General features: G+C 40.0%; 1 protein-coding gene and 1 long non-coding RNA gene across 2 annotated transcripts in view; both read left to right on the top strand.

The window, feature by feature from the left end:
• The first annotated feature begins 3718 nt into the window (after positions 1–3718).
• LOC122990078 lies at positions 3719–7900 on the top strand. The gene is made up of 3 exons (XR_006405257.1): positions 3719–3774; positions 7559–7606; positions 7846–7900. It is a non-coding gene; the product is annotated as an uncharacterized LOC122990078 (long non-coding RNA).
• Positions 7901–9689: 1789 nt separating this feature from the next.
• Positions 9690–24484, top strand: part of LOC122990068 (NLR family CARD domain-containing protein 3-like) — a 47445-nt gene continuing 32650 nt past the window's right edge. The window contains exons 1-8 of the mRNA XM_044363203.1: positions 9690–9769; positions 9853–9969; positions 10053–10172; positions 15975–16053; positions 16215–16443; positions 16581–18381; positions 18497–18670; positions 19263–19436. Of these exons, the coding sequence (XP_044219138.1) occupies positions 9723–9769; positions 9853–9969; positions 10053–10172; positions 15975–16053; positions 16215–16443; positions 16581–18381; positions 18497–18670; positions 19263–19436 (2741 nt within the window). The 5' untranslated portion in view covers positions 9690–9722. The remainder of the gene's footprint in view (positions 9770–9852; positions 9970–10052; positions 10173–15974; positions 16054–16214; positions 16444–16580; positions 18382–18496; positions 18671–19262; positions 19437–24484) is intronic.

Genomic DNA, 24484 nt, shown 5'->3' on the forward strand with positions numbered 1-24484 from the left:
AGTGGAAAAGCTGAAAGCTCTGATATTTACTGGATATGCTGGATTGTTGTCAATAACAGTATTTTTGAGCCTCATTCCACCAACTTTGTAATCATGCAGCTGTCTTGATTTGTTGTGTGACATGAACGCTGGCGAGTTGTAAACATGGGAATCTTTCCCGCCTCTACCATCCATCCCATATGATGTGAACACAGCATTAGAGATGAGAAGTCCAGGAGCTGTTGTGTGTTTCTGACATACAGGAAGTATTTAGTTTTTCTCTGGAGTGTTTATTTAGTTCCTGTGTAGAGAATAAAGTTCATGATGATCAGCAGCTGATGTTAGTTTTCTCCATTTATTTTTGTGTGTGTGCATGTTAATTCATATCTAATTTCATATAGTAGATTGAAGGTATTTGACAGTTTCAGTTTAAAGTGTCAGTTTAATGTGTTTAGCTCACATTCAGTCTGACAGCTGTTGTTCATTGACTGTTTCTAAATAAGTTGTGCATCATCAGCACTCAGCTGTCATGTGTGATTAAAGCCAGCAGGTGTCACTGTTTATTCCTTTGGTTAATTCATCCGAATTTGTTGAAAATAGTTTGTATTGAAAGGAGGTTTTATGTTTTTGGTTTCATTTTCTGTGTAAATATTCATTTAAATATTCACTATAAATTGATTCCACTTTGGTATTATTATTATCATCATAGCCGTTATTGTTATTTTGTATTATTTTGTATAATTGCAAGTCACTTTTGTATTTCCTCTATTTTTTCTATAGATAAACACAAATCCTCATCATCAGCTTTATGATCCAAGATGTTAATAAAGTCTATCTGCAAATACTTTTTACTATCTACTATGTTTCTATTTAATTCTATTAATTTACTATTTAAATATCTTATAAATGGATTTTGTATTTCTCCACCAGGATTAATTCCTGGCAGTGTGGAGGACATTTAGAAACATTTAGTCCTTCATGTTTAATAAAATGTACGAAATATAGTCACGTCACAACCAGTTTGGAGCCAATCGTGGTCCAGTATGCGACTTACACAAGTGTGATGTGGAAACTTGAAGCCTCCGGAGCACAAACACTGAGAATGGACTTTACAGTGAAGCAGTTCAACTCTGCAAACTAAACATATTTAAATATTTACACATTCTGGATGTTTAATGAAGGATGAGATGTCATTTGAAGAATTTTTAACTAATAAACTAATCTTTTTTCATGGAAAACCGACATCAGACACACATTATTATTCCAAGCAGAGTATTTTTATATTCTTAAAACATGTGCGGAGGATCTTTAAAGTTCAGACAGTCTGTGACGACACAACTGACCTCAGTTAAAGTCCGTTTTGATTTTTTACATCGACTGTAAAACTTTTTTTGGGTTTTTGTCAGAGTGACTCAAAAATGATGAGTTCTGATGGTGTTTATTGATCAGATTGATCGATTGGATTCATGTTCTACAGACGCACTGTGAGATACATAATCAAAGTCTAAAAATACATCAAAGGAACTTTACAACATATCTGATATACTGTGTAAACTTTGTAAATGTGCATCACATAAGATAGATGATGTGGTTCAGTCAAACTGCTGATGTGAGAGTGGAAGAACAAACTGGTTTTAATGGTTTTAATGGTGACACGCTGTAAAGAGACAGTTTGATTTCTGATGGTGAATTAAAAGACTTTGTTGTCATTGTGTTTTAAATATAAATATGTTTAATAAGTGATTCTCTTCACAGCAACACTGTCTCTGTATTTGAACACTGGTGGAGTTTATTGATCCACAGAGAGCTGCTGAGGCTCAGTGACACCACTGGATCTGATTATTTCAAACATCTTCATTTCTTTTTAAAGCCTAAATGTTCCTGTTTTCATGTTTTAAAGTGTGAGTGAAGCAAACAGCTCCTCCTCTGACAGGATGTGATGCTGTGAGTGAACAGCAGGTGGCAGCAGACGCTCATGTTTCTGTTCCTCCAACACTTCAGTTTCACACAGTTTATATGTTCAGAGGTGGAAGAAATAAAACGCATCCTTTACTTTAGTAAAAGTAGTAAAACTACCATCAAATAATCCTTTACAAGTAAAAGTCCTGCATTCAACAACATATTGAAGCTCTGAGAAATAAAATGTAGTGAATCATGAAACAGTTGAGTGCTTCTCTCTGACATGTGGAGGAAAAGTAGAAGGTGTGTCCACCAGTCCTCCCATAACACAGTCTAACTGGTCCCAGTATGAATCTAACAGTGGACAGACTGGTTTGATGATGGTGTGTGTATATTCAGTATTTATATGTTGTACATTATTCTATAAAGCTGTTTCTCTCCTGATTGTTCTGGAAACTTTCATGTACATGAAGGATGATATTAAAATATATTTTGCTTTCATAATCTGCTTTTCTCTTGTTTGTCTCTTTGTGAGTCAAATCAGTTTTATTTATATCACAAATTAGCCTCAGGAGGCTTTACAGTCTGTACAGCAACACAACATCCTGTCCTTAGACCCTCGAATAAGGAAAAACTCCCTAAAAACATTTAATGGGGAAAACTGGAAGAAACTTCAGGAAGAGCAACAGGATGGACAGACATACATTAGATGTTGTGTGAACAGAACAGAACCAGAAATACAAATTACAGAATACAGAATGGAACAGGATAACAAAATTATATTGGATTTATAATATATATGAAGAATGTGATATACGAAGAGGATGAAGAGCAGCTTCCAGGTGCCACCAGAGCAGAATAGGACCTGAACCACGCGACCGTCATCACCATGGAGACCTGGCAGGAGGACAGACTACACATGCGCACAGAGGAGACTCACATCACACCATCACATACACGAGAGAAGAGACAAAGAGACAAGAAAAGACATTATTCACACAGGAGAGAGAGGGATAAAAACATCATTCAGAGAGAGAGACACGCGGTGAGGCTGAACTCCTGCAGGATGGAGAACCAGATCCAAAACCTCAAGAAATGGCAGCGACAGCAGGGAAGCAGAGCAGGTCCAGGATGGGTTCTGGTCCAGCAAGAGATGGTTCAGAGACGTGGTGAGAGGACAGGAGGAGAGAAGAGAGAGGAGCTCACAGCTTGGACGTTCATGAGTTTGTGGAACAAACAGAAGCTTAGAGAGATGCAATGATTATCAGGACAGTTACAATAATCAATAATCTGATCAGCAGGATGACACTTAGTAAATTCACTGAGACAGAAACCGACCTGCCGCACAGTACAAGCTCATGAGGGACTCAATTAAAGGCAACTAATTGAAGGTTAAGGCACAAAGATGAGTTTTAAGTTTAGTGAGGACCAACCTGACTTTCACACATTTTCTTCTTCTGTTCAGACACTTTCTGAATAAAATTGATGTTTGCTCACTTTCACAGAAAAAGTAATTTTAATAAACTGTAAATGAGTTCAAATGTTTTAAAATAAGGAAATAACAGCAAACTACTCAGAACTCGCATGATGTAACATTTAAAAACATCAGCACTAAATTATCTATAACTGTTGATATTTAATGATGTAAAAACTTAAAAAAACAGCTTTTGATCTGTTGGTGAAACTGACATCCTGCAGTTTGTGTTTGTACCACCAGAGACGCCACATCCTCTCTCTCTCTCTCTCTCTCTCTCTCTCTCTCTCTCTCTCTCTCTCTGGTATTTCCTTTTGTTTTTCCTTTGGGAGTTTTCATCCTCTCTCTGTGGTTATTTCCTGTTGAAGTTTACTTCCTCTTTCTGTTCTTGTCATGTCGCAGCTTCTTTTCTCCATCTAAAGGTATTTATTGTAACTTTATTCTGTTTGTATTGTGACAGTTTTCACTGTTTGACTCTTGAATGACTCTTTGTTCATCTTGTTAGTTTAGTTCCAGTAGAAACAGCAGAAATCTGTAGTTCAGAACTCTACTAACAGTCAACACAAATCAACACGGTGGAAGTTTTCCTGCATTTTAGCGTCACTGTTCAAAGTGTCCAATAACAGCTGACAGTACTGAGTCAGTGTTCACAGATCAATAACTTCCAACATTTGTCTTCTTTGTGGAGAAAAACAACAACCTACTCTGTCTGTATTAGTGACAGCTTCAAGTTCAAATAACTTTATTTGTTGTTTACAAGAAGAAGAAACACAGGTAAAAATATCTTAATCTACAACATACAGAGTGTGTGGCAGTGGTGGAGGAAGGGGTTAAATCTGTCCGGAGCTTTCAGACTCTGTGTGATGCTGATAGATGTGTGATGTAGCTCCTTTCCTCTGACTTTAATGAACAGCTGTGGCTGTCACACAGCAGCAGCATCCATACCTGTGTCTCCAGACTGGGAGACAGCGGTAACTTCATCAACTATTTAAACCTTCTGATGTGTGTTGAGATCTTACGATAGAATTATTAACTTAAAGGCTTTTCTGTGCAGAAAACAGGTGACCTGTTACACACAGATTCCAAGTTTATACAGTGAAATCATTGGGAGCAAAGCGGCCGTGCTCAGGATGAGTCCAGCACCATCAAAGCCCCCCCACCTTTACAGTCTCAGGTTGATGTTCTCACCAACGTCTCTCTAAACTGTCCTCTGACTGCAACCAGCGAAAGGCTCATCTGAGTCTCCTTCAGTTATTACAGTTCACTCACAGCAAGAAGCTCAGCGAGGCTCTGCAGACTGTTCTGCCCTGAGTTTGGCTAGAAGACTAAATCTATGTGATGAGGATTTATACTGTCTGTCAATGTTTGACTTTAGCTGTTCCAGGTTCTTTATTCCAAAGGTCAGCGCTGTGCTGGGATCATATTTCTTTAAAGTCACTTCTGGTTAAAGATGAATTCAGAGTTGAGACTGTTTGTGAATCAACTGACATTTGAAATCCTCCTGCTGTGAGTTACATGTTTGTTCTTCCTACGTTTGGTTTCCTGGTTGAAGCTGCTGATTAATTTCACCTTCACTCATCAGCTTGATGAAAATGATTTTTTCATTGAGGAAACTCTGGAAAAGCTTCGTTAGCGAAAATTCAGCCTGTTGACACAGTAAATGACCAGAAAAATAGAAACACCTGAATAATACAATGAAATACAACAGTGATGCAATAAGTGTTAAGTTTTGTTGAGGTTCAGTGGTTCTGTGGTTGTTGTTTTGAACTTAATTATTTTGAAAGATGTTTCCAATATTTAGTCGACGTCATTTTCATATATAGAGGAGAGAAACTTATTACAGACACCTGGACAATATAAGATAATCCAGTACAATTGTTAAACAGGCCAGCAGCACTTGGACTATTGTCCTCACTAAGTGTTTAGTTACACAACACACTTCCAGTAAAGGTTGAAGAAAGCAGTTTGCCTTTGGAGCTTTAATGGAGGAAAAATGTGAAAACAGTATCGAACAAATCCAATAATATTATAAATCAGAAAAATATGAGATACAATAAGCAAGAGTGAGAACAAAGGTGTTTGTCAGTAGTTAATATAGTAGACAGATACAAGATTAAAAGTAAAAAGAGCAAAACACATAACAGTTAACCCATCAGTAAAAACTGACTCAGAGGGTTTTATTAGCAGCTCATTAGCCTCAGACAGCTCGTATGCTGCTAGCTTGGAAAGCATCTATGATGGAAAGAGAATCTACAGATGATGCAGCAACAAGAACATTTAGAGGGAGAATAAAAGATGCCTGTCAGTGTTTGCTCTGCTCAGTTTGAATGAAATGCTGGATGTTAGCATGTCAGTTAAACTAGCTGCTATAGAACTGTGTCAGCGTGGGTCGCTGCTAACACACAACACCCAACTGAGACCATGTGCTGGCTGAAGAATAGTGACATCACAAACCTCACAAATGACCTTCACTCTACTTGTTTCAACAACTGTTGTATTTGACTGCAGTTGAGTTTCCTCCATCACTGGGTGTATTTCACAGCATCAGAGACAATAATGCAGGTCTTAATGAATGTTACCCTTGTGCCACACACTGTTCCACGTCTGCACTATTTTAACACTAATTCCAACAGTCGATCTTTCACTGTCTGTTGTTACTCTGAAAAATTACCTGCATGTAACATGTAATATGTGCATCAATAATAATAAATGAGACTCAAATAAATACACAGCTGACACTGAGTGTTAAAGGCTCAATGTATGATGCTGCTGCTTTTCATAAATGAATGAAATAGATTATTAATAATATGCTGTTTAGTTGTGTTTAATGTTGACCAGTAAAAGTAAACCATGTTTTAATAGATGTTCTGCAGTGAATTTATTGTTCATCAAACAGTAAAATGTGCTGCAGTTATATTAGGAATACTGTCACTAGCTAGCAAGTCAACAACAGCTCACCAACCTGATAGATACACATTTTATCAGCTTTCAACACGTCACTAACTGCACTTAAACACAGTCATGTGATTATGTTCTGACAGTTTGACATAAAATGAACTCAAACAGTTTCAAACAGTCTTGAGTTTGTTTGTGTAAAACATTTTATTCATTGTCAGAGAAGTTTAGTGTCGGTATGAAGGGTCGCCCCATTCAGTCACCTTTAAACTGGTGCATGGTTTAATAACCAGTATCATGCTGATAGTGAGGGAGACTTTGTTTCACAAGTGGTATGGTTAGTGATTAACAGGTAATAAAAAGTCATAAAATAATATATTCCGAAATCTTTCTAAACTATATCACAGACAAACTGTTGAAAACATCTTTTCATTGATGATATTCAGTATTTTAACCAAGCGAAGAGCTGCAGCAATAGAAACTAAAGCTTATGTTGCTGCCAAACCTTCATTCAGTATCTTTATACTATATCAATATAAAATCAATGTCACATTATATAAACTACAAAGTGAATCACTGTCATCAAAACACAGTAAACTCTGTTTGTGGAATAATGACAGAGTTTAAACTACAATGTGATGCCTCATCACAGGAAGATCTTTGTTCTGCTGTACAGAACTGCATTTAGTGTTGAGTCAGACAGATTGTTCTCTCTTATTCTGCCTGTTTTAATCTTTACTGTAGATGATGATGATGATGATGATGATGATGATGCTCCATTAATTCGACCATAAATCATGGAAACGTCTGTACTTTGATCCTTATAATCTAACACTGATTGACAGACAACATTCCCACAAGATCAAATAGAATATAACACAGCTGTAGCAACTATAACAGAACCATAAATAAAGATGAATGTAAATAAAAATATGATGCATTGATGCTCTGAAATACAAACATTCATGTGATCTTGTGGCTCCTTCTAATCTCCTCGGGGATAAAAGCGAGAGAACACGTTTAGTGTCTGACAAACTTCACAAGTTTTGTCTCCACTGATATTTGTGAAAATTGTTACATCAGTATCTTTATGTTTATTCACTAAATCATCAGTTGAAATACATGTCAGGCCTCTGAGTGTGATATGCTGCTTAACTGTTATTAATCAATAAAGTGTCATTCAGTACAATCTCTAATTAAAACAGCAAGAAGAACAAATGACTCCATAGAAAACCAGAATCCTCAGACTGATGATGAAGGACTGATGAAGGAGAATCAGCAGCAGTTTCTCTCTCTGTGTTTCCTCTGCAGGTGAAGCTACAAAGACTCTGTGACTGGATGTGGATCTGAATTCACCTGGTGAGTATTTTTATTTTTTCTGCCACACAGCTGACTCCACCAGCAGCTCATCTCCAATAAATGTGCTCTATAGTGGTAAATGAAAAGCCAACCGAGAACTGGAAGCTTCTGAAAGTAAAACATTAAACATTAAAAATCAGTGGAAATGAAATATAATGTCTTCCTTTCAAAATCAAAAATTACGCTATTGATGTGCAGCTTGTTGTAATGAATGAGCATGTTGTTGTGCTTGTGTGAAGGTGTTTCTCTACTATGGATCAGTGTGAGGACAGAGAGGAGAGAGTCCTTCCTTCTAAAAGGCGGAGGCGGAGGCGAAGGGAACATGACAGCCAGCCCGAAGCTCAGAGGTGAGATGAAGATCTCTAACTGTCCATCACTGTTCTCCACTCACATCACTCCACCATCATTATTCACACTCAAAGCTCTGTGTGTGTTGTGTTGAAGAACAAAGAAGCAGCACAGACCAGACTCTGCTGGACCTGGACCTGGACCTGGACCTGGACCTGGACCTGGACCTGGACCTGGACCTGGACCCAGCTGTGTGTCCATGAAGAGTGACCGGTCCATGGATAAAGATACACATTTTAAATCTGGACAACCTGCTCATGGAAGGTCAGAATGTAAAGCTGCAAAGACTGAACTTACTTTTCATTTCTATCCAACATGCATATTTATCAGAACTGTTGTTGTTTCAGGATCCAGCAGCAGAGACCAGATTCTCCTGGACCTGAACCCAGCTGTGTGTCCATGAAGAGTGACCGGTCCATGGATAAAGATACACATGAGGACAGAGAGGAGAGAGTCCTTCCTTCTAAAAGGCGGAGGTGGAGGCGGAGGCGAAGGGAACATGACAGCCAGCCCGAAGCTCAGAGGTGAGATGAAGATCTCTAACTGTCCATCACTGTTCTCCACTCACATCACTCCACCATCATTATTCACACTCAAAGCTCTGTGTGTGTTGTGTTGAAGAACAAAGAAGCAGCACAGACCAGACTCTGCTGGACCTGGACCTGGACCTGGACCTGGACCTGGACCTGGACCTGGACCTGGACCTGGACCTGGACCTGGACCCAGCTGTGTGTCCATGAAGAGTGACCGGTCCATGGATAAAGATACACATTTTAAATCTGGACAACCTGCTCATGGAAGGTCAGAATGTAAAGCTGCAAAGACTGAACTTACTTTTCATTTCTATCCAACATGCATATTTATCAGAACTGTTGTTGTTTCAGGATCCAGCAGCAGAGACCAGATTCTCCTGGACCTGAACCCAGCTGTGTGTCCATGAAGAGTGACCGGTCCATGGATAAAGATACACATGAGGACAGAGAGGAGAGAGTCCTTCCTTCTAAAAGGCGGAGGTGGAGGCGGAGGCGAAGGGAACATGACAGCCAGCCCGAAGCTCAGAGGTGAGATGAAGATCTCTAACTGTCCATCACTGTTCTCCACTCACATCACTCCACCATCATTATTCACACTCAAAGCTCTGTGTGTGTTGTGTTGAAGAACAAAGAAGCAGCACAGACCAGACTCTGCTGGACCTGGACCTGGACCTGGACCTGGACCTGAACCCAGCTGTGTGTCCATGAAGAGTGACCGGTCCATGGATAAAGATACACATTTTAAATCTGGACAACCTGCTCATGGAAGGTCAGAATGTAAAGCTGCAAAGACTGAACTTACTTTTCATTTCTATCCAACATGCACATTTATCAGAACTGTTGTTGTTTCAGGATCCAGCAGCAGAGACCAGACTCTCCTGGACCTGAACCCAGCTGTGTGTCCATGAAGAGTGACCGGTCCATGGATAAAGATACACATGAGGACAGAGAGGAGAGAGTCCTTCCTTCTAAAAGGCGGAGGTGGAGGCGGAGGCGAAGGGAACATGACAGCCAGCCCGAAGCTCAGAGGTGAGATGAAGATCTCTAACTGTCCATCACTGTTCTCCACTCACATCACTCCACCATCATTATTCACACTCAAAGCTCTGTGTGTGTTGTGTTGAAGAACAAAGAAGCAGCACAGACCAGACTCTTCTGGACCTGGACCTGGACCTGGACCTGGACCTGGACCTGGACCTGAACCCAGCTGTGTGTCCATGAAGAGTGACCGGTCCATGGATAAAGATACACATTTTAAATCTGGACAACCTGCTCATGGAAGGTCAGAATGTAAAGCTGCAAAGACTGAACTTACTTTTCATTTCTATCCAACATGCATATTTATCAGAACTGTTGTTGTTTCAGGATCCAGCAGCAGAGACCAGACTCTCCTGGACCTGAACCCAGCTGTGTGTCCATGAAGAGTGACCGGTCCATGGATAAAGATACACATTTTAAATCTGGACAACCTGCTCATGGAAGGTCAGAATGTAAAGCTGCAAAGACTGAACTTACTTTTCATTTCTATCCAACATGCATATTTATCAGAACTGTTGTTGTTTCAGGATCCAGAAGCAGAGACCAGACTCTCCTGGACCTGAACCCAGCTGTCTGTCCTTTAAGAGCGACCATTCGAAGGGCGGTTTAATTAAATTTAAAGGAGGACGCCCATCTGCTGATCAGATGTAAGCTGTAACTGACAGTAAACGTTGGGTTATGCTAGAAAAGAACTGGTTTGTATGACGTGTTGTCCGACCACATCAGTGAAAAGCCGGCCGTCATAGAGAGGGAGGAGATGTGATTATCATTTAAATATGGAGATAACAGATCACATGTTCAGAATGCCTCCTGGAAGACATTCATGGTGTTGCACTCGGTTGTTCATATGATAAGTGACATGATATGATTCATTTATACATTACAGACATAAAAAACATGTTAGAGTGAAAACATTTATTTCCAACATGGTCCCAAGATGTTAAAAGACAAAACAAAAGACAAACTACATAAAACTAAATCACCACAAATTAAATAAAACAATAAACTCTCACATCAAAACACAAAGTACAACAAAGACAATTTGATGGCTGAAGTAAAAATGGAATTGCAGATTTCAGTATAAACCTGTGACCATGTTCCATAAATAAGTCCTGACCTGACTTCTATAAGCTCCTCTCATTTTTAACAGCTGGATGTGTAACAGGAGGCTGTTCCACAACACGGCAGCAGCTTAAAAAAAGGAACTTCTGGCTACATTATTCACTGGAGGGACTTTATATGAACACACACTGGCCCTGGTGTTATAGCCATGCTGACTATGTTCCATTGTTATCTGTGAAGTATTGAGGAGCAAACCCATTGATAATGTTGAACATATGATGCAGCTTCTGTTGTTCTACTCTGAGCTGTACTGGCAGCAGTCATACACTTCTGAATTCATCACCAACATGAGTTAAAGAGGATACATTTAATAAATACTGAATAATATTATTTTGCATCACCTGCAGTTTGTTCCTAAATGTAGATGTCAAACCACTGAACCAATCAGAACAGGCAGAATCAAACTGATGCTGTGCCAATGAGAACATGACAAGTTTCTTAACAGAAAAGTCAAAAAGAGTCTTAGTCTGTGAAACAGGAACTGAAGTTTGCTGCCACTCTTCGATAATATTTTAGCAACAACAGAATCACAGGACAGATACTGGTCCAATATTATTCGTAAGTATGATACAAAATATAATAAATTTTCTATTCCATTACAAAAGATTTTCAATGGATTTGTTCTTGACGTTTTTGTTCCAAACAGGATTGACTCTGTTTTCCCCAAATGTATTGAAAGCTTGTTATCTATCAGCCACTCTCTCACACTTTCTGATTCATTACTAAGAGTTGTGAATTTCACTGACATCATTCCCAGATACCAGTAATGCAGAATCATCAGCATACAACAGCAGCTTGCATGTCACAGCAGCTGTCGTATCATTTATATACATAAGAAATAAAAGAGGCCCTAAAATAGAACCATGCAGCACCACACATGTAATATCCTGAGGTTCTGATAGAACCACTTCAATATCACAGACTTGAGTTCTTCCTGTAATGTAAGAAGTAAACCATTTTACCAACAGCAGTATGTCCAAATGCCATGCACTGTAACTTTGACAACAGTATAGAATGATTCACTGTGTCAACAGCTTTCTGCAAGTCAGCATAATTTCCTTCATCAAGGTTTTGACTAATAAAATCAAACCAATGAATAAGACAGGTGTCAGTAGAGTCTGCTGCTGTAAAACCAGACTGAAGCTCATACAACAAATTGTGTCTGACTAAATACTCCTCAACCTGCTCAAACACAAGACATTCAAAAACCTCAGACATGACACCTGCCTACTTTCTCATTTACACACACTTGAATGCCATGACAACCCAGAGTTGAGACCAGGAGGCAGAGCTGCAGTCCTACACGCTTCTCTGCGCTTCCATTAGAGCAGTTACCCACCCAAAACCACATAGAGACTGTGTCTGTCCCCCGACCACATAAATCAATTAAATCCAAAGTAAATAAAAGAAGAGTCATTCATGAAAATCTAGTAAAAATTAAAACCACTACTGCAATAGTACAACAAAATAAGATAATTAAATGTGGACTCTTGAACATTAGATCTCTTTCATCTAAAGCAGTTTTAGTAAACGATTTAATTTCAGATCATCGTATTGATTTATTTTGTCTCACTGAAACCTGGCTGTGTCATGAAGAATATGTCAGCCTTAATGAATCCACTCCCCCCAGTCATATTAATACTCATATTCCTCGAGACACTGGCCGAGGAGGAGGAGTTGCAGCCATTTTCAACTCAAGCCTAATCATTAACCCTAGACCTAAATTTAATTATAATTCATTCGAAAGCCTTGTTCTTAGTCTCTCTCAGCCAACCTGGAAAACTTTACAGCCAGTTCTATTTGTTATAGTGTATCGTCCTCCTGGCCCGTACTCTGAATTCCTATCTGAATTCTCAGAGTTTTTGTCGTATTTAGTCCTTAGTACAGATAAAGTAATTATAGTAGGTGATTTTAATATTCATGTGGACATTGATAATGACAGTCTCAGCACTGCATTTCTCTCATTATTAGACTCAATTGGCTTCTCTCAGTGTGTAAATAATCCCACTCACCGTCTTAACCACACCCTAGACCTTGTTCTGACTTATGGGATTGAAATTGAACATTTAATAATTTTTCCACAAAATCCTATTTTATCAGATCATTTTTTAATAACTTTTCCTATTACTGGATTATACACCATTAGATAAAAATGTCCTCACTAGATGTCTCTCTGATAGTGTTGTAGATAAATTTAAGGAAGCAATTCCGTCAATACTGAATTCACTGCCATGTCTCAATACTACAGAGGACTCTTATGTTAACTTTAGTCCCTCCCAAATTGATAATCTTATTGATAGTGCTGCAGGCTCACTAAGACAAACACTCGACTCCATTGCCCCCTTAAAAAAGAAGATAATAAAACGTAAGAGGTTAGCTCCATGGTACAACTCCCAAACCCGCAAATTAAATCGCGAAAATTGGAAAGGATTTGGCGTTCCACCAAAGTAGAAGATTCTCGCTTAGTCTGGCAAGATAGTCTTAAAACATATAGGAAGGCCCTCTGTAATGCCAGAGCCGCCTATTACTCAGCATTAATAGAAGAGAATAAAAACTGCCCTAGGTTCCTTTTCAGCACTTTGGCCAGGCTGACAAAGAGTCATAACTCTACTGATCCATGTATTCCTATAGCTCTCAGTAGTAACGACTTTATGAGCTTCTTTAATGATAAAATTCTAACTATTAGAGACAAAATTAACCACCTCCTGCCCTCAACAGGCACCGTTCTCTCCCCAAATACAGGAACCTTGGTAACGGCAGTAAATCCTGACATAAATCCTGACATATATTTGGACTGTTTTTCTCCAGTAGACTTGTCTGAACTAACTTCAATGATTTGTTCAGCTAAACCATCAACCTGTCTCTTAGATCCCATCCCAACTAGGCTGCTTAAGGAAGCCCTACCCTTAGTGAGCACTTCTTTACTAGATATGATCAATCTGTCTTTAGTAACAGGCTATGTACCACAGTCCTTTAAAGTAGCTGTAATTAAACCTCTTCTTAAGAAGCCTACTCTTGATTCAGGTGTTTTAGCCAATTATAGACCTATATCTAACCTTCCATTTCTATCCAAGATCCTTGAGAAAGCAGTCTCTAATCAGTTATGTGACTTTCTACATAACAATAGTTTATTTGAGGATTTTCAGTCAGGATTTAGAGCGCATCATAGCACAGAAACAGCACTGGTGAAAGTCACAAATGACCTCCTAACTGCATCAGACAAAGGATTTGTCTCTATACTTGTCCTGTTAGATCTTAGTGCTGCATTTGACACAATTGACCATCAAATCCTTTTGCAGAGACTGGAACATTTAATTGACATTAAAGGAACTGCATTAAGCTGGTTTAAGTCCTATTTATCAGACCGATTTCAGTTTGTACATGTTAATGATGAATCCTCCGTGAAGGCAAAAGTTAGACACAGAGTTCCACAAGGTTCTGTACTTGGACCTATACTATTCACCTTATATATGCTTCCTTTAGGTAATATTATTAGGAAACACTCCATAAATTTTCATTGTTACGCAGATGATACCCAATTATATTTATCAGTGAAGCCAGATGAACCCAATCAGTTAAACAAACTCCAAACATGCCTTAACGACATAAAGACCTGGATGACCTGCAATTTTCTACTACTAAATTCAGATAAAACTGAAGTTATTGTGCTTGGCCCTAAACACCTTAGAAACACATTATCTAATGATAAAGCTGCTCTGGATGGCATTACCCTGGCCTCCAGCACCACCGTAAGGAATCTGGGAGTTATCTTTGATCAGGATATGTCCTTTAACTCCCACATAAATCAAATTTCAAGGACTGCCTTTTTTCACTTACGTAATATCACAAAAATCAGGCACATCCTGTCCCTAAAAGATGCAGAAAAACTAGTTCACGCTTTTGTTACTTCTAGGCTGGATTATTGTAATTCCTTATTATCAGGCTGCCCTAACAAGTCTCTAAAGACTCTCCAGCTGGTCCAGAATGCAGCTGCACGTGTACTGACTAAAACTAGAAAAAGAGACCACATTTCTCCCATTTTAGCTTCACTACATTGGCTTCCTGTAAAATCTAGAATAGAATTTAAAATCCTTCTCCTAACTTACAAAGCCCTTAATGGTCAGGCACCATCATATCTTGAAGAGCTCATAATACCGTATTATCCCACTAGAACACTGCGCTCCCAGTATGCAGGCTTACTGGTGGTCCCTACAGTCTTTAAAAGTAGAATGGGAGGCAGAGCCTTCAGCTATCAGGCTCCTCTTCTATGGAACCATCTTCCAGATTCAGTCCGGGGTGCAGACACCCTCTCTATGTTTAAGAGTAGGCTTAAAACTTTCCTTTTTGATAAAGCTTATAGTTAGGGCCGACCAGGCTCGCCTTGCATCAGCCCTTAGTTATGCTGCTATAGGCCTAGACTGCTGGGGGACTTCCCATGATGCACTGAGCTCCTCTCTCCTCCTCCTCCTCTCCATCTGTATGCATTCATGTAACATCAATGCATGTCACTAACTTTGCTTCTTCCCCGGAGTTTTTCTTGTGCTTTCTCATCTCACAGAAAAAGCTGAGTCCTGGGCTGAACCTTCGCGGTCCTTCACAGTCCTGATGGCATCCTTCCCTGGCTGTTGCTGCTTGTGCTTGTTGTTGTTGTTGTTGTGATTGTTTTTCTTCTGTCCCCCCTCCCCCTTTCCCTCTCTCTTTCTCTCTCTCAACCCAACCGGTCAAAGCAGATGGCCGCCCACCAAGAACCGGGGTCTGCTTGAGGTTTCTACCCGTTAAAGGGGAGTTTTTCCTTACCGCTGTCGCCAAGTGCTTGCTCATGGGGGAATTGTTGGGTCTCTGTAAATTAAAGAGTACGGTCTTGACCTGCTCTATGTGAAAAGTGCCTTGAGATGACTTCTGTTGTGATATGGCGCTATATAAATGAATAAAGATTGAAAATTTTCATACTGGGAGCTGCCCAGTTCAACCCGTCTGATACAAGCAGACACTGAACACTTCCACTGGAGAAGCTGGAGGTTGTAACTGCATTGCTCCAGGGCACTTCAGCAGTGTACAGTGAGGGAGGGAGAGCTGTATGGAGGGTTGTTCAGAGCTGTTGGGACTAAACCAAACTGACTGATGAAGCAAAACACTGAGCTGAAAGCTACAAAAAGACTGAGCTGTTGATTCTCAGTGGGATCAGCAGGACTAGTAAAGCTTTACCACTACAGGGAGTCATCTGATTCTCTGTTCACATCCAAATATCACTTGATGGACCTTTAGCTTGTGTTTGTCTCTGTGTGGACAGACATAATGTGAGCTCATTCTTCATGATTCCTCCACAGAGTGGACCAGGAGAGCTCAGAGGTTCCCAGTGGTCAGTCTGCCCAGCAGCATCAAACACACATGGACTCCATATTTATGGTCTGTACATGTACAACAACTACTTTTACATCTATTCTGTTCACAACCATCTCCATGCTGCACTTTGTAGACCAGTGGATTGTCAGTCTGTCCTACATGGATCTGATGTTTGCTTTATGATTTCAGTTTGATTGTGTCATTCATATAGTATTCTGTTCCAGCTGCTGGAGGAGAACATCGTCACTTTTGTGAAGAACGAGCTGAAGAAGATGCAGAGGGTTCTGAGCTCAGATTACCCAGAATGCTTAGAGAGTCAGAGGGAGGGTGAGGAGGTGTTGGATGGTGAGGAGGAAGAGCAGAGGAGGAGCAGCAGAGAGGCATTTCAGAAGATCACACTGCACTTCCTGAGGGGAATGAAGCAGGAGGAGCTGGCTGACCGTCTGCAGAACGGTAAGAGGATTTCTATAAAGATTTAACATTCTGGATGAATGAGACATTAATGATGGAGGAAAATATTTTTATAGTCTTTTGAAATATTTACTAATACTAATTTATTCATTGATTCTGTTTTCTGTTTGTTCGTACAGAATCTCCTGCCATGTTTAATCATAAACTCAAGTCTAACTTGAAGAAGAAGTTCCAGTGTGTGTTTGAGGGGATTGCTAAATCAGGAAACCCAACCCTTCTGAATCAGATTTACACAGAGCTCTACATCACAGAGGGAGGCACTGCAGATGTCAATGATGAACATGAGGTCATACAGATTGAAACAACATCCAGGAAACCAGACAGACCAGAAACAACAATCAGACAAGAAGACATCTTTAAAGCCTTACCTGGGAGAGATGAACCAATCAGAACAGTGATGACAAAGGGAGTGGCTGGCATTGGGAAAACAGTCTTAACACAGAAGTTCACTCTGGACTGGGCTGAAGACAAAGCCAACCAGGACATACACTTCACATTTCCATTCACTTTCAGAGAGCTGAATGTGCTGAAAGAGAAAAAGTACAGCTTGGTGGAACTTGTTCATCACTTCTTTACTGAAATCAAAGAAGCAGGAATCTGCAGGTTTGAAGAGTTCCAGGTTGTGTTCATCTTTGATGGTCTGGATGAGTGTCGACTTCCTCTGGACTTCCACAACAATGAGATCCTGACTGATGTTACAGAGTCCACCTCAGTGGATGTGCTGCTGACAAACCTCATCAGGGGGAAACTGCTTCCCTCTGCTCGCCTCTGGATAACCACACGACCTGCAGCAGCCAATCAGATCCCTCCTGAGTGTGTTGGCATGGTGACAGAGGTCAGAGGGTTCACTGACCCACAGAAGGAGGAGTACCTCAGGAAGAAATTCAGAGATGAGGATAGGGCCAGCAGCATTGTCTCCTACATCAAGAGATCACAAAGCCTCCACATCATGTGCCACATCCCAGTCTTCTGCTGGATCACTGCTACAGTTCTGGAGGATGTGTTGAAAAGCAGAGGGGGAGGAGAGCTGCCAAAGAGCCTGACTGAGATGTACATCCACTTCCTGGTGGTTCAGTCCAAACTGAAGAAGGTCAAGTACGATGGAGGACGTGAGACAGATCCACAGTGGAGTCCAAAGAGCAGGGAGATGATTGAGTCTCTGGGAAAACTGGCTTTTGAGCAGCTGCAGAAAGGCAACCTGATCTTCTATGAATCAGACCTGACAGAGTGTGGCATCGATATCAAAGTAGCCTCAGTGTACTCAGGAATGTTCACACAGATCTTTAAAGAGGAGAGAGGGCTGTACCAGGACAAAGTGTTCTGCTTCATCCATCTGAGTGTTCAGGAGTTTCTGGCTGCTCTTCATGTCCATCTGACATTCATCAAGTCTGGAGTCAATCTGCTGTTAAAAAAACAAACAACATCCCAGAAGTCTGAAACAAGAAAAGACAAATCTGCAGAGACACACTTCTACCAGAGTGCTGTTGACGAGGCCTTGCAGAGTCCAAATGGACACCTGGACTTGTTCCTCCGCTTCCTCCTGGGTCTTTCATTGCAGAACAATCAGACTCTCCTACGAGGTCTGCTGACACAGACAGGAAGTAACTCACAGACCAATCAGGAAACAGTAGAGTACATCAAGAAGAAGATCAGTGAGGATCTGTCTGCAGAGAGAAGCATCAATCTTTTCCACTGTCTGAATGAACTAAATGATCGTTCTCTAGTGGAGGAGATCCAACAGTATCTGAGTTCAGGAAGTCTCTCCACAGATAAACTGTCTCCTGCTCATTGGTCAGCTCTGGCCTTCATCTTACTGTCATCAGAAAAAGATCTGGATGTGTTTGACCTGAAGAAATACACTGCTTCAGAGGATGCTCTTCTGAGGCTGCTGCCAGTGGTGAAAGCCTCCAACAAAGCTCAGTAAGTACACAGACAGTTATTTATTGATTCATTTATTGAAAAGATATTCAAAGGGAAGAGAAATATAAATGTTTCATTAAATATTTTTTCCAATTGTTTATTGTTGTCTCTTCAGACTGAGCGGCTGTAACCTTTCAGAGAGAGGCTGTGCAGCTCTGTCCTCAGTTCTGAGCTCCCAGTCCTGTAGTCTGAGAGAGCTTGACTTGAGTAACAACAACTTTCAGGATTCAGGAGTGAAGCTACTGTCTGCTGGATTGGAGAGTCCACACTGTACTCTGGAAACTCTCAGGTCAGGATTCATCAATCTGTTGAACTGATCACCATTTAAACTGTAATTTATATGAGGAGATAAACACCTGGACTTTTCTCTATTCAAGTTATTTTCAGACCAGTTATGTGTTTATAGTTTGTGAATAATTTTCTTTTTGTATATTTTTATTAGTTTTATTCTGTCTCTGCTGTTGGAACCTGAAATACCAGAGAGGAGTTTTAAGATCCAAAAACTGAATGAAGAACTGTGTAACTGGCCTAAAGTAAAACACATAGAGACAGTTATTCAGTGAGCAGACTTTTAATAGTTATAGTTTCTTTTAATTTCAGAACATTATCTGTGATGGAATGATAGTGATTTTTACTGACCATGGTGATATAATAGTGCATTCTAGCTGTGGTTAACCACCAATTAATTCATGCTTTGTTTCAAACAAACTTCAAACTCTGGATGATTCCTGAAACTGAATAGAGTCAGAAATGTTTCCTTACTGTTTTTCCACATTCAGTCCTAACTGATCTTTAACTCTAAAGATCACAGAAACACATTGGTGATGACTAATAAACACATGATCTCAGATCATGTGACGTGTGTCATTTTGTGTCTGCAGTCTGTCAGGATGTCTGATCACAGAGGAAGGCTGTGCTTCTCTGGCCTCAGCTCTGAGCTCCAACCCCTCCCATCTGACAGAGCTTGACTTGAGGTACAATCATCCAGGAGCTTCAGGAGAGAAGCTGCTGTCTGCTGGACTGGAGGATCCACACTGGAGACTGGACACTCTCAGGTATGGACAGACAGGTGGACAGGTTTGTTAGTGTGAATCAGTTTAAACAATCCTGTCATCTGTCCAGAATACAAACTGCTGAGTCTGAAAAGAAAGAGGGAAATGCTTTAGATTACAGCCTGCAACGTACAGTGTAATTACTCTGTAGCTAGGTGTAATCTTTTGTACTAACGATGTACCAGTACAGTAGGTACCAATATATATTTATCACTGGTGGCTGGTGACTCAAAAAATGCAGAGGACAGGAGGAAAATCAACATGGAATCTTACAACAAACTGCATCATACTATATCATTGCCCCCCACCCAATGAAATCAGAGGGGTGGGGGGCAATTTTATATGGCAATAAAACAATTTGCTTTCAAAAAGAAAAACCCCTGAGTTGTGAAAAGGATGCTTCTTTAAAGACATTTAGCATATACATATTGTTTCTAAACAAAGAAGAGCTCATTTTAGCCATGGAGTGGTTCTGAATGTGTCATTTTACCCACAAAGTGAAATTCAAATTTATAGTATTGTTCTATTGTGACAAGAGATTTATGTTCTCATCAAAAACAGACAACACATCACATGATTTACACGTGTTTCCTGTGTATTTTCTGAGTATACAGAAATATATAAAGTACCACAAAGCTTATAATGTGATGCAGGAACAGATCAGTGCTGAATACTAGAGAGAATGAACACTAAAAACATTCACAGATCTAAAAGTGTAGGTTCACATCAGAAATTATTAATGCATGTATCAAATACATGACTTACACACTCTTATTTATATGCAGGACATACAAAACATAATCTACAAAGCTGACATGTCAACACTTGTTATTCTAGTTACTTTAAGCTTATTACTCAATATACGACTCAGCTTAAAAATCAACTGAAGAAATTTTCATAAGCAAGCAGCCACACCTCCTGCACACTCATTCACTAATCACACAACATCAACAGGTGACTGAACATTCACTCAATTAAAGACAGGATCAATTCCAAATGAATGAGTGAGTCTAGACAGCTCACTGTAACTTCAACAAGCAAACTACCTACAGCACATTATATGATCTCTGCTGCATTCTGGTTGTTCTTGAATTACCAGGTACCTATTCTATTATTACAGAGTGTGTGCGACGTACTGAGCAATAATCTGGAAATTTGGGAAGAATTTAGAGAGAATTAATACTCGTTATTATTTAACTACTAGGTACCTGTTATGTTATTACAGGGTACAGTATGACCATAAAACTGAACAAAAATCTGGACATTCAGGCAAGATGGAGTGATGACTTCTTCAGCACTTAATAAATCTGATGTGATTTTATTTCAAAATGACCTTATTACCAATAAAACAGCCAAAACACATTGCTCCTTTTTCATTTTGGGATACTTAAAATAACTACAGGGTGAATTTGTGGGTTTACTTCAGAACAAAGGTCCAGGGGACAGTGTATTTTCATGGATGCTGTCGGCCTCTGAAGACTGTCTCAGCTGTCATTCACCTCACCAGCAAACTTCATCACTTGACGCTCGTTTATGGCATCTTGGCTCCGCCTACCATTGGCGGACAGAATTCACCCACCAAAGATGTCACTCACTTGTGTGTAAACACATGTTGAAGTCATTAAAATGTTGAAAGTTTTCTCCCTGGCAGTTGTTTTCGTCCAGCATTTGGAGTCTTCAAGGTGCAAGCTTATCCTTTCTTCAGCTCTGTGCATGGTCTCCTTTCATCCCACGAAATAAATATATAACTACAGCTAATATAAATATGGCTAAAGATAAAACATGAGGTATGAATCAGAACGCATATGTATGGTTCATATACTCTTCTGATTGCAAACTGTGTAGTTAATTTAGTTTGTTCTGCCATGTTCTGAGGCAAGTAAAGCTGTTTTCACATTGTCTTCTGTAGTTACGGAGTAAGTTATGTTGGTTGTTCCCCCTTGTTACATTTAGTTACAGGGTAATTACAGGGTGTGCAGGCTGTCATCTAAAGCACTGATAGTTCCCCCCTTGTTACATGTAATAACAGGGTAAGTACAGGGTATGCAGCAGGGCCGGACTGGGAAAATCATTCAGGCTGGGAAATAAAGCGTGAAATATAGCCCCAGTCAAGTCACTTTTTAAGTGGGGGGTCTGAGGGTCCCCACTAGGAAAATATTAGTTACAAAGACTTGATTTCCTGCATTCTGGTGAATTTTAGTGCATGTGAATAACAAACTAATGAGCCAACAACTGGTTAGTACAATGTATTGTTATGAACCTCAAATAGAACCAAAGGTGCATATCATACAACAGAAGGACTAATTTTTAACCAATATTTATTAAATAATAAATAACTAAATAAACAACCAATATACTAACAAAATAGAAAATGTCTTGTACCTGCAGGTTGCTCTGAAGTAGTGGGCTTCTGTACTACGGTGGCACCAATGCTTCTCTCTCCACCTTCAAAAAGAAAAAAAAGCAAGAGCACAGCACAGCATATCTTTTAATGTACCAATATAATACAGTTAACAACTCTCTCTCCACCTATTCAAAGAACAGAGCAAGAGCACAATACCCTACTCAGTTTACTGATAGACACTAACAGTTACCCATCAATGGTTAAAATAGCCCTTTAACCAACACAAACATTGAATAACACAGATCTTTAAGTTTCAACAAATTACAGCAGCCTGAATAGTGACAGAAGATGTTGTGTTGTCTTAGTAATTTCAAATTATGAGCTCAAAGCATGAACTCACTGACTGAAATTTTCACCATAATGCATTAATTTTCAAATAATATTGACCACATTAACTTGACTAGACATGCCAATTATGCCATCAATGTTTTTGAGGAAATTAGAAAGGGAACTACCACTTTTATTGTTGATTGTCCAGTTTGTTTGCTGCTTTAACATTAACAAGGGACGATGACACATCGGTAACATTAGCTACGTTAGCTAGCTAGCACGTTTATTTACTGACTAACTTGGCGGCATTTAACAGCATCTCCTGCAAGTGCTTTTCTTTTTTTCTCCCTCTCTGCTCCACCCTTCCTCTTTTTTCCACCATCCATCTTGCTGCTCAGTCATTTAGCCTTTAAATGCACCTGCTGCCAACTACTCTCTCTCTCTCTCTCTCTCTCTCTCTCTCTATCTATCTATCTATCTATCTATCTATTTCTCTCTGTCTCTGTCTCTCAATTCAATTAAATTGGTTTTATTGGCGTGGCTGTATACAATACAACGTTGCCACTGGCGACTGGTCATTGGGGCACAGCCAGAAAGAACTGCGCAAACAAGTGATGTTATCAATTTTCAAATTTTTATCTGCTATAATTTATTATCTATGAATATAGCATATTCATAAATTGCATTATATAATATATGTTAGGATTTTAGTTCATTTTTAATTGTACCCTGCATTGCTGCCTCAGTCTGCGTTTTCCTGATTTGTGTCCGCAGCGGGCCTAGTGGCCGGTGTGAATGTGGGGCTAGCCCCTCTCTCACAATGTAATGTGTATTGTATGTGGGAAAATATGAATACGCATGCTCAGAGTGTTTTAGTGTATTCAATGTAGATCACATGAAATTGATGACCAGTGGGGCAGACAGCCTGTAGCCCCACTAAAACGTCATTTCATATTTCACAGTTGATTGGCTCGCTGTCTGACAGATAGCCAATCAGATAGCTCTCTGTCAGACAGATAGCCAATCAACTGTGAGATATTTCAAATGACGTTGCAGTGCGGCTACAGCGCGAGCTGTTTACAGTTACAATTTACAGTCGGCTAAAAAGAGGAGAGACTTTCTCAGCTAACGCCAGCTAACTTAAAATAAAAATAAAGTGGATTTCATACTCGAGCACAGGGTATAAACTCTTTATTTGGAGGAGAAACTGGAATTAAGGCGCCTCGGAGCCCACCAGCCACGGAATACTGTCATCACTCAAACTGCTGGTAAAATTAACCGCGGGTTAAACGTGGTGAAGTTTGCCGGGAGGAAAAACCGCCATGCTGCCCTTTTCTGAGCCGTCTGCTGGTGAGTGAAAGCATATTTTATCATCCTGCCTTGGTGGTTCTGGTCCATGAATTGGTCATATTGTTGTGCTGGATCGATTGATATAGATGGTGATGAGTGTCAGTGTGTCCATGCTCATCTACTGAGGTTGTTGTCATAAAGTCACAGATTGGATTAGCATCCTCCTCCTCTTTGCTGTTCGCTTATGGCTCTGTAGGCTCATTTGTTCTGAGCTTGGTTGTGTTGGCTTATGATGATATATCGCATTATTAATTAATCAATATTACAGAGAGGTTGTACTTCAGTGATGCGGTCAGGCGCCTCGTTCCTGACCGCATCACTGTCGTGAGTCAACCAGCCAACTGGAGCTAATGCTTTCTAGAGATCGTGGCTTTTCCCAAACTGAATAAATACCTCACATATAAACACAAAACTGCTTTGCTAGCTCAATCTCGTTGTAACTAAGATATCCGTTGAAAAAATAATTTTTCCATGAACAGACTTAGCTACTACGTCTGCAAACTTCACATATATATTTAAGCTAGTAGCGCCGTGTCACCAGCACAGCTGATGGAGGAAGCCGGAGTAGAAACTGAGATAAACTCTCAACTGAAGGGAAAATGGCTGAGTTTTGCTGTGTGTGGGGGAGCAGGGTAACGATGAAGAGTTTTTCAGTATGTGTCAGTGTAACTCGTCTCTCAGAGTTCAATCCACTCGGTAAAGGATCCGTTTTGTTTTCCCCACAACTCCTAATCAGTTCAGTTCAATCCAGTTTCACAAACAGAAAAGAAAGACAACTCAAACTCCGCTCCGGGTTTTCACTGCAGATCACCACAAAACAAAACAAACCACAGACACTAGCAAAGCAACACAGTCCATAAAATAAAACCAGCAGGAACATCAGATAGGTCGGACCACCGTGTTTAACTATATATCTTCACACGTTACAGTTACGACTGAAAATGAAAACAGAAGAAAAAGTTCACATATCTGCGCAACTCAAATCAACCACCAGTCGTCTACCCGGAAGTGACTGATGTTGTTAGCG

This window comes from Thunnus albacares, chromosome 10 (genome assembly GCF_914725855.1).
Source record: "Thunnus albacares chromosome 10, fThuAlb1.1, whole genome shotgun sequence".
Lineage (NCBI taxonomy): Eukaryota > Metazoa > Chordata > Actinopteri > Scombriformes > Scombridae > Thunnus > Thunnus albacares.